Raw genomic sequence first — 18035 nt, 5'->3', positions numbered from 1 at the left:
GTATTAGCTAGTGTGAAGATCTCTTTTACCATGAGCTACTTCATAAAATTTGAGGCAGTGGTGTGTGTGATATAGGCAGGCCAAATGGAAATTGAGAAGCTGAGAAATTCTTTATGTCCAGTGTAACAGTTGATAATAAAGTCAAAAAGTAGACTGCAGTGTGACTTTACAGCTTGGCTGCAATGTAGCTGTCCCAGGATGGTGGGCCCAAGCTGGCAAGGCCAACCTCATGGACAGTTTGTCTTCATGTATTGTAGCACTTGTGGTTCTGGCACCAGCGTGGTCCAGGAAAGCCGTGTCTGAACTGTGCCGCTGCATTTCTGCTTCTCCCGGTCATGGTGTGAACCTGCTGGGGTGGCCATTCTCTTAGTGTGCTAAGTTGTTGAATGCAACTTCAGTGGTCATCTTCCAGTTAGAGGGTTTTGTTTTGATTCAGACATCCCCTCTAGATCCAACTGTACATTGTTTAAAAAAAAAAGCTTATAATTATGGCATTTACTGTAATGTATCTCACGTCTGAGACTACACTTCACTTTCTTAAACATCATTTTAACAAGTCTTGGCATTTCAGTAGGGCTATTAATGAGAATGAGCGACTTTATTGTTTTCATTGGATCATTGTATATATCTTCTGATGTAAGTTCCAAATTTAATTACAGGTAGTGCTTAAAATAAAACTAACCCTAGACACTTTCATTTTTCAGCATTCAAAGTTACTATGCTGTATTCTGATAGCCTTAACAGTACAGAAGAGCTGATTTTTAAGACCACAGCTGTAGCCTGTCCAATTTGTAAAACTTTACTTACCAGTATTTTCAAGACTGGATCCTTCCAGAATCTCTCCAGATTAGCTGACCTTTTCAGGGAAAGAGTAGAATCTCAGTTTTTGTGACTACTTTTGTAATAGCTGTTTATGAAAGATGAAGAACTTAGATACAAAAAATTGTGCCTGTGCTGGTGTTATATAGTGTGCTGTTACGGTGCTATAGCTATTTATGTTTGAGCTTCTAGAAAAATTACAAAGGCAGATCTAGAGTACTTTGCTTTTTTATCCAAAATCATCTGTATATTTTTTCATATTTTAAGTATCTTTTCTTGAAAAGTAGTAAGCATTAAGTTACAAGCTAGATATATGGAAGACTTTGTTTTCATAACTTTTTGTGCCAAATTAAAAAAAATACAGATTTAAAAAAATCTATTTTATTTTTAAATTAAGTACAAGATAATGAGTACATAAAACGTAGCAGAGCAAATGTCTTTAAGATCAGGCAGTGATAATGAAGTTTTTGTTTGTTTCTAATTATAGGTAAAATTATAAAATCTGTTCCAGGAAAGCTGATGAAGGAAGTGAGTAACTCTTCCAGACTGCCAACATTTTAACTTCAATGACTAATTGTATGTGCTGCTAACTTCTAGGACAGGCAAAAATTTGTTTGGAAACTCAGTTTTTTTGGGGGGTTTGGTTGTTGGGTGTGTCCCATACACCCTGTCCCCCTATTCTGCCCCCTCCCCACCCCCCCATAATTATGCAAGTGACAGGTCACTTATATCTTATTTCAGAAAGGTCAGCATTTGGAGCCTTTCATCATGAATTTTATCAACTCCTGTGAATCTCCCAAGCCTAAGCCAAGTAGGCCTGAACTTACCATTTTGAGTCCCACTTCTGAAAACAACAAGAAGGTACAGTAAGTCATTTTCCTTCCCCACTATACAGGAGTGGGGAAAATTAACCATGCTCTGAAAATGCAAAGAATAAACAGGGGAAAAAAAAAAACCTATAAATATAACATGATACCTATTTTGTGTTGTCTTTTCACAAAAGAAAGATGGTAGTACTGTGGAGACATTTGTCGTCTTAGTCTGAATGAGTTTTGAGCGTTGATTGTTGGTTGGGTTTTTTGATTATTTGGTATTTTGGGGTTTTTTTTATTTGTGGGTTTTTTTTTTTCTTGTTTTTTTGTTTTTAATTCCTGCTGGATTTGGAGATGAGGATATAGAGAGGAGAGCCTGGGAAACGGAAGAAGAGGGAAAGCAAAGGTGTAAAATGGGAAATGTTTTAATACCATAAGGGAGCTTCCTGTTTGAAGTGAGACGAGGTTGAGCGTTTGACAAACATGTGGCTTGTCAAAGTACTACAAGCCAAAATTGTCAAGGTTCTGATACCTGTTTATCTGCCTTTAAAACATTAGTATACAGTTCATTGATTCTAGCATACATAATAGGTTAACTATATAACTTAACTGTAGTTTCTCCCTCCAACATTGCCACAGCTAAAGGCCCACACTTCCAATTTTAATCTTTTGTTTGACTATAGGAAAAGGTAGTTGCTCTCTTCATCTTCCTGTATTTGTGGTTAGAGACTGGTAAAACTTACTTGAAAGACTTCCGTTAGCTTCAGAGGCTTTAAAAAGACACTGGTCTTTGTGTGCTTTACAGTGTTGATGTATTTGTGGAATTTAAGAGGAATGTTGTTTCTGGACTAGGATTTCAGAGACTCAAGCCCAGTGTTACAGGGTTGGTATGACTTAGGACAAAATATTTGATGTGCATACACTTCGCCATGTGAGAGATTCTAAAAGAAAACTTGGTACTCTATCCTTTTCTGCTATCTTGTTAACTTTGGGAAGAGGAGTAGAAACTGGACAACGTAAGCTGGGAGACTTCATTTTGCAAAGTGATAAATTGCAGATGTGTGATAGTCTAAAGAGTAATGCATAGCATGAGAGGGCAGGGCATAAAGATTGGGTTTTTTTCCCTCTCTCTTCTAGTGCAAAAACTAAAAGGCATTAAATGAAGGTAGTGGGAGCCAGGTTCAGAACAAAAGGTGGTAGCTCTTACAATGATTAGTAGATTTGTGGAACTCCTTGCCAAAAGATGTGAATACCAGAAGGAAGCTTAAATAACTATAAGGTGAGACTGGAGAAATTCATGGAAAGGAAATATATTCAGGGTGAATCCCTGCAGAGAAAAGTGCATCCAGCTCTTGAACTTTTTGGCTGAAAACAGTTGGAGGATGGAAGAGAACTGGTGAAAAGTACTGTCTATGCACATTCTCTTGCAAGAGCTAGAAGCTTAGGATCCACTTCTGCTTCTTGTTGGTGATGGGCTGTTAAGAAAGTGGGCTCTTTGATTTCCTGCGCTATGGACATTTTTATAGTGTTATACCACTTTGAGAATTTTGCAGCTACAAAACTTTATACTGATTAAGTACAATGGCAGTTAAATCTATTAATTTGTTTAGATTTCATCTTCTAAACCTGAAGTCTGAATTACCACAGCCAATATTGTACTGTTAGCTTACATGTGCACACACACACACAAAATTAGTAGCCTTCATTTCAAGCCCTTTCTTACCTTGGAGATTATTTCCAAGGTTAAGATATTTTGCTGTTGCTGTCTACCCAGACGGTAGAATTGTGTCAGCAGTTTTAAAAATCATATGTAGAGTTTTTGTCTTGTGCTAGGAACAGTACATGCAGAAATACTTCACATGTTTTTATAAAACAGCTGACAGCATACTACAGCATAGTATGAACAGTCAGTTAATTTTTTACTGTGATGTGTCAGGAACTACTCGAGTTAGTAGTTTTGATACATTTAACATACTTAAATAAAATACTTGAGCAAAAAGCTTTGCACTCAGAAGCATTCTTATGAAGACTGAGTTCTTGCTGTAGTTTGCTTGAAAAGCTTTATTAAAGGATCAAAATTAATTCTTTGAAGTGGTGTTCAAATCCATTTTGGGTTGGAAAGTGTTAAAAAATGTATATAGCATTGCCAGTTAAAATACAAACTCTGGAGTGTCGGTATGTTATCCATGTAAAAGAACGTGTGTACAGAAATTCAGGCTCTCAGACAGAGTTTTCCCAATTCTTCTCAACCATGGTGATCCCAGGAAAGCAAAGAGCTGGCTGCATTTTGGCTTTCACTTTGGAATACTGAAGTTTCCTTAAACAAAACATAGATCTTTGCTGCCTTCTGTTTTCTAATGTCATTTTTCAGAAGTAGTATTTTGGGGCAAACTTCCATGTCACCATTGTCTAACTGTCCATGTATGCACTCCATTGGAGGACACAGAAGTTTGCAGAGTCTGAGTCAAAATAGTTGCCTGTGCTTCTGATAACCCTGTAGGAGGTGCTTTTGTCACGAGATAGTTTCTTTGCAGACAGCAAAAAAGTGTAGAGAGCTGTGGCTAGCCTCGTCTATCTATTGTGAGAGTGAGTTCACTGCTTTTCTAAGCTTTATTCTAGTTAGCTGTTTTATGAATAAGTAATTGGTTCTACATATATTTTAGATTTTCTTTTTAATTTCCCAAAATCTGTTTTGTTTTGGGTGAGCCATCTGTTGTAAATGGATGGAAAGTTTCAGACTTCAGTATATCTCCTGCAAAGCTGTGATTATTATTTAATGATGGGTACTCGAGATGCTTTGCCTTGGGGGGTGCTGCAAGACAGTTCTATGATCAGATACTCAGTATCTGCTTGTCCTCAAATTATACTACCAGTTTTGACCAGCAGAGGCATGTATGCGTAAGGAATTAATGTGCTGACTGCTTTCTCACTAACTTTCCATCTGTCAGTTTAGCCAGAGCTAAACTCAGCAGAGGCATAACACAGCACAACCTGGGATGTCAGATCTCTAATAATTACAGTTATTGTGTGTTATGTCTCTGCTGAGTCTTCCCATGCACACTGTGAAATTCTTCCCTCTTGCTGATTTGTTGGGGTGCTTGTGCCTTCTTTGGAAGACAGTTCTCTCCTTCTCAAGTCAGCCCACGCGTGGGAAAAGCTTTGTGCCAGGAGACTGCGCCATTTACTTCTTGTCACTTCTTGGAATTGATTTGTAAGCCACAGTGATTTCATCTGCCAGATCGTTTTAGATCAGATCAGTGGTGGGTTTTGGAAGCAAATCTCCTGATCATCTCTGCTTATCGTGTTTTCCTCAGGGAGCTGTCTTAGAACTCATTAACTGAATTTATTTCAGATGAAACTAAGCTGGAAAATGCTGTCTAGAAATGCAGGCACCAAGGGGTGTTCAGACCAAAGGCAAGCTGAGGTAACACCCCACCAAATACATCTGGCAGAGGCTTCAGTTGTTCAGTTCTGCAGTTTCACTTCTCTCGTGCCACGGGACATCTTTGTGAAGATACAAGTGCTGTGCCCCACCTTTCCCCAGTAGAAGCCAGTCACGGAGGTGAATGCTAAATGTCTGTACCAGGACTGTGTAAGCTACCTGTATGGAGTCAATGAGGAGATCTGGCAGGCGGCCGAAGAGATGGAAGGTTGGCACTTTGCCCATCTGTGAGAAAAGCATGTCATCTCACAGCAAGAAAGTTCTACAACACAATTTTTTTTGTAAATGCTAGAGTCAGTTTCCAGCTGATGCTTGTACTGTCACAGTGTTCCCGTATACCTTGCCTGGCACACATCTGTTTATTCTAGTATCAACATGTTGGAATCCACTGAGAGTACAATGCACCTTCCCCGGTGCACGTGCTGCCGTGAATGGGGTACACCCAGGCTACCTCTTCATCAACAGGCTGAATAACAAATGCCTGAAAATCTGTCGGGGCAGGTGGAAGCTTGAGTTCAATCAGAAATGTGCCTACTTCTCTGAAAGGTTTTCTTGATGCTGCTTCCTTTTGAATGTTCCTGGTATGTGTGCATGTTTGTATGCTTTAAATATCGGTGGAAAAACTTCTAGTTAAAAATGGCTAATGAGCGTGGGTAATCAACCTTAGTACAGCCATTAGCAATTGGATTTTATCCTGTATTGGATCCACTAGATTGAAAGAGTTACTAACCTCCCTGGTTAAAACAAACACGTGGACAAAAATCCCTACTCCTCCCCTCCTAGGGGCATCAACAGGATTTCTGGCTTCCCAGCTATGTTTCTATTCTGAAGGTCTGTAAGCAGCTCAGTTGTCTTCCGAACATGCTTTTGTCAGACTTGGTAGAATAGCTCAGGTCTCCTCAGCTGATGCAGACTTTGCACAATATGCCTAGAGGCATTGTTCTGCTGGCTTGTGAAGGCCTGCCAACAGCAATAAAACTGCTTTTGGGAACACCAACAGTATAACCTATGCTTATGCATAGTTATTTGGAGGAAGACATGGTTGCTTTTCAATACACTAGCTGATGTGGTTCAGACACGACATACATTCTTTCTTCTTAGCATTTTGGTATAGTCGTCCGTACTTTGGAAATGAGAGGGGAAAACGGGAGAGGTTAATGCCTCTGGCTGTGGATATTGTTCATAATCGTGGTGTTCCTTCTGTAAACTTCACACCTGTGCTGGAATGTATGGGCGTATATTTGCATTTGCACTCACTAACCATTGAGTAACTTTGTTTTTCTCTTAGCCGCTTTACATAAGCATTCATACTTTGCTAGCTTTTCCTATCGAGGTACAATAAGTAGTCTGTTGTACAAGGGACTACTTTGGTCTTTTTCTTACACAGGCCTTTTATCTTTCACTTGCTGCAAGAGCTTGACTTCCATGATTAACCAGTACCAATCCATGGAATTTCCTCATTAAGAATATTTCATGGTTATAATCACAGTTACTGTTTAAAGATATGAATAATTATAGCATTGGAGTTTGTCTTGCTTGTCTTTTTTTTAAGTCGAATTAAAACAGTGAGCATTATATCCTGTCTCAAATATTAACATGCACAAAAACATACAAAAGCAAAAGTCCCGTGCTTATCTGAATTGTGAATGTAACCTCAACTTCCATATTAGATATCCAATTATATGTTTTTCACTTGGCTTTCCTCCGAGCCAAAATCCTGGCAAGTGCAAAAGACTTTCTAAGCGGAGATGTAATGCCACCGTGTGTTATGGCTGTTGCATTCTGCAGGCATGCATTGCTAATGACTGTAGAATATACGCTTGCACTAGAAATAGTGCAAAGTATATACTTCAAAAAAAACCTGCTCACTGGCTCAGTAATTTTGGCATGCATTGATTTGCTGTTGTTTTCTGAAATGCCGTGTGCAAGAGTCTAAGCTTTCAAAGCTTGATGATGATCAAGGAAGTACTATATTTAAGGTGCAAGACAGATTATCCATGTACAGAGGTATATACATCATTCAAAAGATACTGCTTCTGGTTTGGGGTGAAAGCTGAAATAACTTTTGGAAATCAGAAAGCTTTGCCCTAAGATGGGCTTCATGTTTGATTTCTTTATACATCACTTACTGGACTGCTGTTAATGATTTAGTTTGGCCTGTACACGCTCCTCTGAACGTATATCTACATTGCACAGTGGGCTGCTTTGAGTTGGTTCAGTATGTACTGCCTCTGTCAGGTCATGGGGTGTATCTAAAAAATGAATGAGGCTCTTGTTTAAGTTACAGTAATTCAGCTCAGATTTTCCCGATGCCGTAGAATCAGTATTGAGGAAGATACAGATTTCAGTTTACACAGGGTTTTCTAAACAACATACCAGGGATGCTTTCATACAGTAGGCATGAATAATTATGTGTTCTTTTTAGGTTTGTTACTTTCCTGGATACCAGTTATCCACCAGTGCATTAACCATCGTTGCTCTTTCATGTAATTTATGTAATAACTTGGTGTTGTTTAATTTGGGTGAACTTTGTGAAGATAATGCCAGCCAGCAGTTCAGAACTTAACAAAAGAGGGCCTAAAGAAGTACAAGTCAAAACCTGCGTCTTGCCAGATCTCCTGATGTAATTTTTCTTAAGAGTGCAGTGCATTCTGTTTAGAGGCTTGCATGATTCAGAGCCTGTTGTGATTTGAATGTTTTATGGCCTTACTTATTTCAGGGAGAACTGCTTTATAGAAAGTGAACCACATATAAGCAAAGTACTTCCCATTCCTTGGAACTGTTTTTAATTTGGGAGTGCTACAGAAAAAAAATTGGTGTTAGTAGCAATTATCTCAACCGAGGCAACGCTATAATTACATTACATAGTTCTTGGATGTTTTTTTTAGAAGCTTGGCATAAACTTTTGAACTTTCTTTTCATAATACAGAGTATTTTGTATAAATTCTTTATCTTTAGATCAACAGTTTTGGGGATAAGATAATTTAAAATAAACCGTGAATGGTGATTGCTAGGTATTGTCAAATGTGGAAAGCCTCAGGATTCAGAGGACTCCTCCTTTCCAGCTGCTGGAGCCCACAGACTTGGAGCAGGGGGAAGGAGTACTGCCTAGGTGGCATGGGACTCCTCATAGGGTGTAAAGAAGAGCCTCTTAGGATTTTTCAAGTATTATAATGATATATTTTGGGGAAGAACCAAAGGCAAAGAAATGGAGGGATCGTGGTAGTAGTGGTTGGTAGCATGAGAAAATAGAAGGATAAAGGAGTAAAATGAGAAATGGGATAAATGGAGAGAAACACAAACTTCAGTAACTTACAAAGATTCATGAAGTTTTTGCTATAAATAATCAAGGTGGCAGGTGAAAAAGGGATTTCTCTGTGTAGAAAGTTGGGTGTTTTGTCCAGAAACCAATGTATTTATTTCAGAATGGAAGCCAACAGGAGAATTTGGATGCTGTAAGGTTCCCCTGTGATTTTAAGGCTGACAAACTTCATATGATTTATGTCCCTCATTGACAGAACAAGGTGCATCAAAGGAATCAAAGCCTGTGATAGAAGTCTAGATACTTGAAGGTTATCAGGAGCTAAAGGGCTCACAAATTAATGTCTTGGTCACCCTGCTGATTTGTTCTGAATCCAGGTATTTTGGTTGCCAGGTATCTTGGCAACATGTGACATGCTTGTCAGTACACTGATGGCTATCCTTTTTGCCTTTGAATGCATTGTTTTCAGTCTTATGTTTCTATTTTTAGCTTTTCAATGATTTATTCAAGAATAATGCAAACCGGTCTGAGAATACAGAAAGGCGACAAAATCAGAACTACTTCATGGAAATGATGTCTGTAGAAGGAGTCTATGACTACTTACTGTATGTTGGTAAGAAGTGATTTCTCTTGATTATTCTTACACTTCATGCTAAATATGAAGTTTTGGTTCTTTGGTAAGAAATAAAATTCCGTTGTAGAATTCATGTATGATTCAGCGCTTGCAAGCTTAACAATGTACAACTTAGGAACACAGTCATTCTTTAAAAGACTTTATTGCAGTGCCAAAATAACATAATTTATCATTCATTATTAGTCAGTTGATTTCTTAGATCTCTTTCTGCATCTCAGAGTGTGAGCTTATGGGAATAGGTCCCTTCCCTTATCTCAGATGTACCATGGAGCTGCTTGTACACGCTGGGAACAAATTAATAAAAATAGTTCAAGGAAGTACTTAATAAGCAATCTGGATAATAGTGGGGGTTTTTTAGTACTGCACTAAGACAAATAATATTTGCTTGTTTGCAATCTGGTTTTTTGTTGGTTTTGGTTTTGTTTTTTTTTTTAAATAAGTGACTCTTTTATCATCACAGAATCACAGAAGGGTAGGGGTTGGAAGTGACCTCTGGAGATCATCTTGTCCAATGCCCCTGCTTGAGCAGGCACACCTAGAGCAGGGGGCACAGGAACGTGTCCAGGCGGGTTTTGAATGTCTCCAGGGAAGGAGACTCCACAGCCTCCCTGGGCAGCCTGTGCCACTGCTCTGTCACCCTCACAGGAAAGGAGTTTTTCCTCATATTCAGGTGGAACTTCCTGTGTTCCAACTTGTGCCCATTGCCCCTTGTCCTGTCGCTGGGCACCACTGAAAAGAGCCTAGTCCCATCGTCCTGACACCCACCCTTTAGATATTTATAGGTATTGATGAAATCCCCCCTCAGTCTTCTCTTCTCCAGGCTGAACAAACCCAGGTCTCTCGGCCTTTCCTCATAAGGGAGATGCTCCAGTTCCCTGAGCATCTTCACAGCTCTCCCCTGGACTCTCTCCAGTAGTTCCCTGTTCTGTCTTGAACTGGGGAGACCAGAACTGGATGCAGTGATCCAGATGTGGCCTCACCAGGGTAGAGTAGAGGGGGAGGATAACCTGCCTTGACCTGCTGGCCACACTCCTTTTAATGCAGCCCAGGATACCGTTGACCTTCTTTGGCCACAAGGGCACGTTGCTGGCTCACGGTCAGCTTGCTGTCCACCAGCACTCCCAGGTCCTTCTCAGCAGAGCTGCTTTCCAGTAGGTCAGTCCCCAGCCTGTCCTGGTGCATGGGGTTGTTCCTCCCCAGGTGTAGGATGAGGTGTACTTGCCCTTGTTGAATTTCATGAGATTCCCCTCAGCCCAGCTCTCTGGCCTGTCCAGGTCTTGTTGGATGGCAGCACAGCCTTCTGGTGTATCAGGCACTCCTCCCAGCTTGGTATCATCAGCAAACTTGCTGAGGTTACACTCTATCCATTTGTCCAGGTCATTGATGAATATGTTGAACAGGACTGGCCCCAGCACAGACCCCTGGGGAACACCACTAATTACAGGCCTCCAACCAGACTCTGTCCTGTTGATCACGACCCTCTGAGTTCTGTCGTTGAGCCAGTTCTCAACCCACCTCAGTGTCCTCTCATCCAACCCACACTTCCTTAGCTTGCCTGTGAGAAGGCTATGGGAGACAGTGTCGAATGCCTTACTGAAGTCAAGATAGACAACATCCACTGCTCTCCCTTCATTGACCCAGCCGGTCACACCATCATAGAAGGCTATCAGGTTGCTCAAGCATGATCTTTATCATCATCATTATTAGAACACTATAAATGTGTGTTATTGTAACTTTGCAGGTAGGGTAGTCTTCCGCATTCCTGACTGGCTGCATCACCTCTTGATGGGAGGAAGAATTCTCTTCAAAAATACATTGGAACTTTACACTGACTATTACTTGCATTATAAGTTAGAACAGCTATTTCAGGAGCACCGGTTGGTTTCTCTGATAACACTGCTGAGAGGTTAGTAAAAGTTGCATCTTTGATGTGAAAATATTGCTTTAGTTTGATATTTGAAATCCCTTCATTTAAGTTTCCAAGTCTTAAATTTTGCAATGCTTGACTAAAGCTAATGGAGTTTTAAAAATCAAGTTGGCCTATAAAAACATTGCAAAAGGTCATTGCGGGAAGATGCAGAGTCAGCCATGTTGTCTGTCAGTGATGGTTACAGAAAGTAAGTATTATGAACAGTAATTTGCTGTGTACAAAGAACAAGAAAAAGAGAATAAAGGCAGTTTGGTCTATCAGAGCATGAATGTTTCAGGCAATCTTTAAATTACTTTTCACTCGTGCTACGTCACAGTCCTTTATTGTTAATTTGTTTGTTTTTTTTTTTCCCCTTAGTGGGCTTTTGAGAGGGCTTGAGCCTTCCTCAAATAAGGGAAGGAGAGAGATTAAAAATTTAAAAATTACTTAACAACTGTAGAGAAGTATTATCTGACTGCGTTCTGACCTAAACAACACATCTGGCCAAAGCTCTGGAATCAGGATGGCTCTGTCCTTATTAAGCCAAAAGAAAGCTTGTGAATGACAAAAAAAAAAGAGTAGCTAATCTTTCAGAGCCTATAACCAAAACTGAGTGCCTAAGATTTCTGATGAACAACAATTCTTGTTTTTTCATGCACAGGTAAATCTGAAATTTTTGACAGTTTAGACAGTGTTTTAGCACAAGGTATAAATATTGCATATAGTTTTGAGAGTATAAAGGAAGTGGTAAATAAGGAGATCATAACTAACCTAAAGTAGAATTGATAGTGCTTTAAAAATTTGAAAACATTGGAAACAAATTAGCAAAAGATAGTCCTCCACACAGGTGGGGTATTCTGGATTTAAGCAGGCTAATGTAAGCAAAAGACTGTTGTAATCTGGCAAGGCTAGAAATTCCTTCTAGTCAAGATCATACAGAAAAGCTCAGCTTTGAAACCATAATCCAAAACATGTTTTATATGCCAGTGAAGCATAGCTGCCTAAAGACTTGGGTTTTTTTAAAATGTGTCTTCGCTGCAGATGCTGTGTTCTGTGAGAATACCGAACCTCGCTCTCTCCAGGATAAACAGAAGCGAGCAAAGCAGACTTTTGAAGAAATGATGAGATACATTCCAGGTTCTGTATTTCATGACTCGCTATATGTGTATGGTTAATTGTTCAAGTAGATACATAACCCAAATACAGTCACATTAGCTTTCAAAATCAAATAATACTTATACTGCTGAGATTTGAGTTGACTGGCATACTAGATGTAAAAACCCAGGACTTCAGTTTCATCACTGAGTGTTGCTGACTAAAGTTGTAGCATACTGATTAATAAGACGTGATGGAAATAAAACGAGCTTTACAAATAGACTTAATACCATAATTTCTTCATCTTTAGAGCACTCCTGTGGGTTGTATTTTCTCCAGATGAAAACTGGGTTAAAAAAGGCACGCTGCGAAGCCATAAGATAAATCTGAGCTCCCCTTACACTGTATAAACTAGGGAAGAGGGGCCCATTTGCTAGGTTATTCAGAAAGCAATTTAAAAATTTCAGCTTGTGGTTTATTAAACAATGCAATAGGACAATACAGTGATATTATAAAAAGTATAATTACTGAGGTGTGCAGCCCTGAAGGAAAGGGAGGAAAAAAGGAGGAAGTAAAGGAGTGTTTGTTTTTCCATTAACCACTGTAGACGGATAAAATTTGGACTCTTTTCTTCCATTTAAACATTTTATTTTCATTACTGGAGTTCTATAACTGTATCGTATAGCTGTTTTGCAGTGCTTCCTAATGACTTGTGTATCTGTTGTTGGTATCTGGTCTAGATGTAATAGGCAAGTGTATTGGGGAAGAGGCTAAATATGAAGGCATCAGGCTTCTGTTCGATGGAATGCAGCAACCAGTGCTCAACAAACAGGTAACTTGCAACATATAAGAAGCGTGCCTTTTGGCACAGTTTTCCTGAAGTGAACGTATGGCATTAGCAGAGGAGCGAGCTCTAATTCAGAGTTAAAAATAAAAGGGAGTAGCGTTGCCTTGGAGCGTTCTTAATTTTCTTTATTTTCTTGTAGTTAACTTATGTTCTGCTGGACATTGGCATTCAAGAACTCTTTCCAGAGCTGAGTAAGGTATGTGCTAACTCCGTTCAAGAGCCACAGAATTCTTCAAGATCCTAGCAACTCCGGTCGTTGGTGTATTTTTGCTCTTGTTCCCATGTAATACTAATTTTAAATCTTGGGGAAAATCTGTATTTTACTAACATGTTGAAATCATCGCAATCTGGATTGTTTACATTTTTGTTAATTAGCTCTTTCCAAATGAGTTTAGGCCCATTTGTCAAGCATGCAGCAAGTCTGAGCTGCCTTTCAGTAGAGCTGGACAGAGCAATTGGCAGTTGGGATCTCTGTGCCTTTCTTTCTGATTGATTGTCTCCGCTCTGTTTCATGCATTTCCTGACTTAGGGATTGAATTCGGCATGCAGAGCTCAGGTTGAGCTTCAGCACTTTTCTTGAGAATATTTGGCAGGAGGGTTTCTTACCTCTAGTTTGGTCACTGCAATGTTAACTCCAACTATCCAGATGAAGGAGGAAGAATTCGCACAACAGAAACCCCTATATAAACGCATATCGTTAGGTTTGTGACCTATTTGATATTTCTGCATCTACATATAAAACCCTTAGTTTTACATAGTAATTGTACAGTTTGATCTTCATGGTAAGCAGGACATATTAGATAGTTAACTAGATATTAAAAAAACAACCAAACAAAAAAACCCCTCACATATAATAGATGTTCGTTGCATGAGCCCTGTGTCTAAGAACTGTGGAGTGCCAGCAGTGGTTTGTTTTGCATGATAAACAGAAACAGATGATAGATGTCAGAACAGTATAGGGCACCTTCCACTGCTTTCACTGAAATAAGACCAGCTTAGCCAGTCTAACCTACTCTGTGCATCAGCTCTGCAGGTGGCCTCCTCGCATCAGTGTTCAAACAATTAAAAACAAACAAGATGACATGACCAACCAAGGGAATAAGGAAGTAGACTGGAGACTTGCGTGCTGCAAAAAAGACCTGACTTAGCCCTGCTATTTTATTCTTCTGCACTGTTCTCTTATCTCAGCTGCTAATAATACATATATAGGAACATTGGTCTTCGGCTGATGCTGAAGAAACCTAAAGGCTGGAGTGTTAAGCATTTAAATAGTCTTTAAAGCACTGGTCAGGCCTAGAGAGTGGTGATCAGTAGGATGAAGTCTAGTTGGAGGACAGTAACTAGGGAGGTATCCCAGGGGTCAATTCTGGATCCAGTTCTGTTTCACATCTTCATTAATGATCTGGATGATGGGGCAGAGTGCAAGGCTGCTGCTGGCGCAAAACTGGAAGAAGTGGCTGATACACCAGAGGCTTCTTCTGCCATCCAGAGGGACCTCCGCAGGCTGGAGAAATGGGGTGACAGGGACCTCATGAAGTTCAACACAGAGAATTTCAGTATGTATATGGGGCTGCCCAGCTGGACTCCAGCTCAGCAGAAAAGGATCTGGGGGTCCTGGTGGGCACCGAGTTCACCATGAGCCAGCAATGTGCTCTTGCTGCAAAGAAGATGAATGGTATGCTGGACTCTGTTAGAAGGAGTGTTGCCAGCAGGTTGAGAAAGGTGATCCTTCCCCTCTACTCGGCACTGGTGAGGCCACAGCTGGAGCGCTGTGTCCAGCTCTGGGCACCTCAGTACAAGAGAGACATGGACACACTCGAGAGAGACCATGAAGGGCCATGAAGATGATGGAGGGACAGGAGCATCTCTCCTGTGAGAAGAGGCTGAGAGCTAGGAGTGTATAGCCTAGAAAAGAGATGGTTCAGAGGATCTTATTTATGTATATAAACACCTGAAGGGAGGGTTGCAAAGAGAACAGAGCAAGGCTCTTTCCAGTGGTGCCCAGGGCCAGGACCAAAGGCAACGGGCACAAATTACAACACAGGAAGTTCCCTCTGAACATCAGGAAACACTTTTTCACTGTGAGGGTGACCAAGCACTGGCACAGGTTGCCCAGGGAGGCTGTGGAGTCTCCATCTTTGGAGATATTGAGAAGCCGTCCAGGCGTGGTCCTGGGCAACCAGCTCTAGGTGGCCCTGCTTGAGGTTTGGACCAGATGACTCCAGAGGCACATCCCAACCATACTGTTATTCCATAAGTGTGTATATTTAATAGGGTGAAATATTTTTTATTTGAAAACAAATCAAGAAAAGATGATTTAATTTAAATCAAGTTTATGGTTTGTACAATTTCTTAATCCATCCTTTTGTTGTGTGTAACTGACGCTGCCTGACTGCTCTGCAGTGTTTCAGAAAAGCACCTGTTTGGGGGGGGGGGGACGACCTCTAATGCTCCTTTGGTTATAGTGAAGCAGCAGAGTTGAGGCCTGGGCTCCCCCTGTTCCCTGTGACTGAAGCCAATGGGAGCAGAGCGAGGGAATTCTCTGGCCCAGATTTCAGCAGAGGAAAGGAAGAGAAAATACTCCAACCAGGAAGTTCAGCCATTTTCCTATTATGGATGTACCAAGAGAAATACAGAACAAAGTACTGCTTCTGTGAGAGTAGGACCTGGTTGTGAGTGTACTAGGACTGTGATGGACTGAGTGAGGCAGCTGAGGAGGGATCACTATGAGAGGGAAATGCAAGGGGGAGAGGGTATGGACATAGGGCAGTGGCTTTCAGCTGGAGCCTTAAATAAAAATAAATAAATAAAAACAACAACAGAACACCAATTCTCCCAGATCACTGCAAACTGACTGAAGCTCCCTGGGAAAAGAATTGTTTCCTCCAAACAATTGTAATGGGCAAGTAAAAAAGTGATGGCTGGTCTCAGTTATATTGTGGGGGAGTGTAGTGTGTGTGTGTGCAGAAATCACTCCAGTGACTATTCAACAGAGACTGGTCACAGAATCACAGAATACTGAGGGTTGGAAGGGACCTCTGGAGATCATCTTGTCCAATGCCCCTGCTTGAGCAGGCACACCTAGAGCAGGGGGCACAGGACCGCATCCAGGCGGGTTTTGAATGTCTCCAGGGAAGGAGACTCCACAGCCTCCCTGGGCAGCCTGCGCCACTGCTCTGTCACCCTCACAGGAAAGGAGTTTTTCCTCATATTCAGGTGGAACTTCCTGTGTTCCAGCTTGTGCCCATTGCCCCTTGTCCTGTCACTGGGCACCACTGAAAAGAGCCTAGTCCCATCGTCCTGACACCCACCCTTTAGATATTTATAGGTATTGATGAAATCCCCCCTCAGTCTTCTCTTCTCCAGGCTGAACAAACCCAGGTCTCTCAGCCTTTCCTCATAAGGGAGATGCTCCAGTTCCCTGAGCATCTTCACAGCTCTCCACTGGACTTGTTCAAGCACTTCCCTGTCCTTAAACTGGAGAGCCCAGAACTGGATGCAGTGATCCAGATGTGGCCTCACCAGGGTAGAGTAGAGGGGGAGGATAACCTGCCTTGACCTGCTGGCCACACTCCTTTTAATGCAGCCCAGGATACCATTGACCTTTGGCCACAAGGGCATGCTGTCCACCAGCACTCCCAGGTCCTTCTCAGCAGAGCTGCTTTCCAGTAGGTCAGCCCCCAGCCTGTCCTGGTGCATGGGGTTGTTCCTCCCCAGGTGTAGGATGAGGTACACTTGCCCTTGTTGAATTTCATGAGGTTCCCCTCGGCCCAGCTCTCTGGCCTGTCCAGGTCTCGTTGGATGCAGCACAGCCTTCCAGCCTGGTCCTTTTTGAGCTGCTTGATGCCAAAATGTGTTTGTAGTGACAGCGAAGAACAGAAATATTTCAGGTCAGTCAGTATTTAAGTGGAAGACTGAGCATCCTGGAAGTTTTGCCTTGAGCATTGTTCCTTCAGCAGGGGACACAATGATGGGAGAAATGGGAAGACTTTCATTAGCGGGGATGTCAGTCAGCTTCCTGCCCTCAAGCTATGATTTCTTGAAAGTATATCGGGCTACACGTACCAATGTGGATGTCTGCTGGATCACTTAAGATAGGCTGTGTTTAATGGCAGCATGTGTAAGTGAACAAGTTCTAAGGATAAGAGCTGAAAAACACCTCATATGAGTTTTGCCTTTGATGCAACGTACGGCCAGTCCCTTGGAAGACTGTTAGACAGGTTACAGGGAAAAGGGACAGCTGAGAGACGAGCAGCGTTCCTAGCAGATGAAGGAAAGAAATCCAGTTGAAAAAACATTATGCCAGTGCTATTTCCAGAGCAGAAAATTGCTGTGCTAAGATAATTATATTTAGTGGTTAGGAATGGGGGAGGTGAGAACTTCCAGAGAAAGAAGAAAATACCTATTTTGAGAAATAGTATTAAAAACCTGAAAGCAGTAGCCTTCCTTTCTCTTAACTCTCGTTTCAAGTGGATGTTTTCAAATACTATTCATCATTGCAGCTCAGTTCAGTCATTTATATGTAAATATGCGTTTTTCATACTTACAAAGTGACTTTTTTTTCCTCTCTGTTATGGTTTGACAGGGTCCGAAGGAAGCCAGCTCTGTGTCATGTTGGATGTGAATGCAGGGACCTCGCCGGACACCCAATAGAAACACCCGCTCTGCACTATTGTAATGGACGTGTGACATTTTAACCTTGCGTTGTATATTTTCTTGTAAATAACATAAAATCTTAAGTTCTAAAAAAAAAATCTCTTTATGCAATAAAGACATTAAAATTTAATACCAATTACAAGTAAACAATATATCTGTACTTTTTATTTAAAACTTGTTTTAGCTGTTATCGGCAGAAGTCAAATTAATTTCCCCAAACTCTGTGCGTGAAATTACAGGATGACATAAGATTGTTGGGAGAGCAGCTAACGTATCTTTTGCTAAAAGAGCAATTGCTGTTGTCTGCCTTAAAGTATATGTACAAAAATTGTTCAGAAGTTGTAGAATGTACCCATAAAGTTATTTTTAACTGTCTTAACAAATTTTACTGGTTTTTTAAAAACAAACAAACCAAAATTACATGATTGGATCTATTGCATACAAATAATCTCAGAATTGGCTTTGGCTTTCATGCTTTCTGTGAGCATGGGACACCATGTGTGTAGTTTAGTTTACTTAATATCTGTCCTTCAAATCTAAAGCACTCTTAAAATAGTAA

General features: G+C 40.9%; 1 protein-coding gene across 2 annotated transcripts in view; it reads left to right on the top strand.

Moving 5' to 3' along the window:
• Nucleotides 1–17612, top strand: part of SNX14 (sorting nexin 14) — a 60752-nt gene extending 43140 nt beyond the window's left edge. For both annotated transcript variants that reach the window (XM_075087220.1, XM_075087219.1), the window contains 8 exons: nt 1307–1347; nt 1561–1680; nt 8825–8948; nt 10711–10875; nt 11920–12015; nt 12714–12805; nt 12960–13016; nt 17406–17612. In XM_075087220.1, the coding sequence (XP_074943321.1) occupies nt 1307–1347; nt 1561–1680; nt 8825–8948; nt 10711–10875; nt 11920–12015; nt 12714–12805; nt 12960–13016; nt 17406–17444 (734 nt within the window). In that variant the 3' untranslated portion in view covers nt 17445–17612. The remainder of the gene's footprint in view (nt 1–1306; nt 1348–1560; nt 1681–8824; nt 8949–10710; nt 10876–11919; nt 12016–12713; nt 12806–12959; nt 13017–17405) is intronic.
• Nucleotides 17613–18035: the final 423 nt, after the last annotated feature.

Source organism: Phalacrocorax aristotelis, chromosome 3 (genome assembly GCF_949628215.1).
Source record: "Phalacrocorax aristotelis chromosome 3, bGulAri2.1, whole genome shotgun sequence".
In the NCBI taxonomy this organism is placed as follows: Eukaryota; Metazoa; Chordata; class Aves; order Suliformes; family Phalacrocoracidae; genus Phalacrocorax; species Phalacrocorax aristotelis.
Note: the sequence above shows the minus strand (reverse complement) of the source record. Positions and strands in the feature narration are given on the sequence as shown.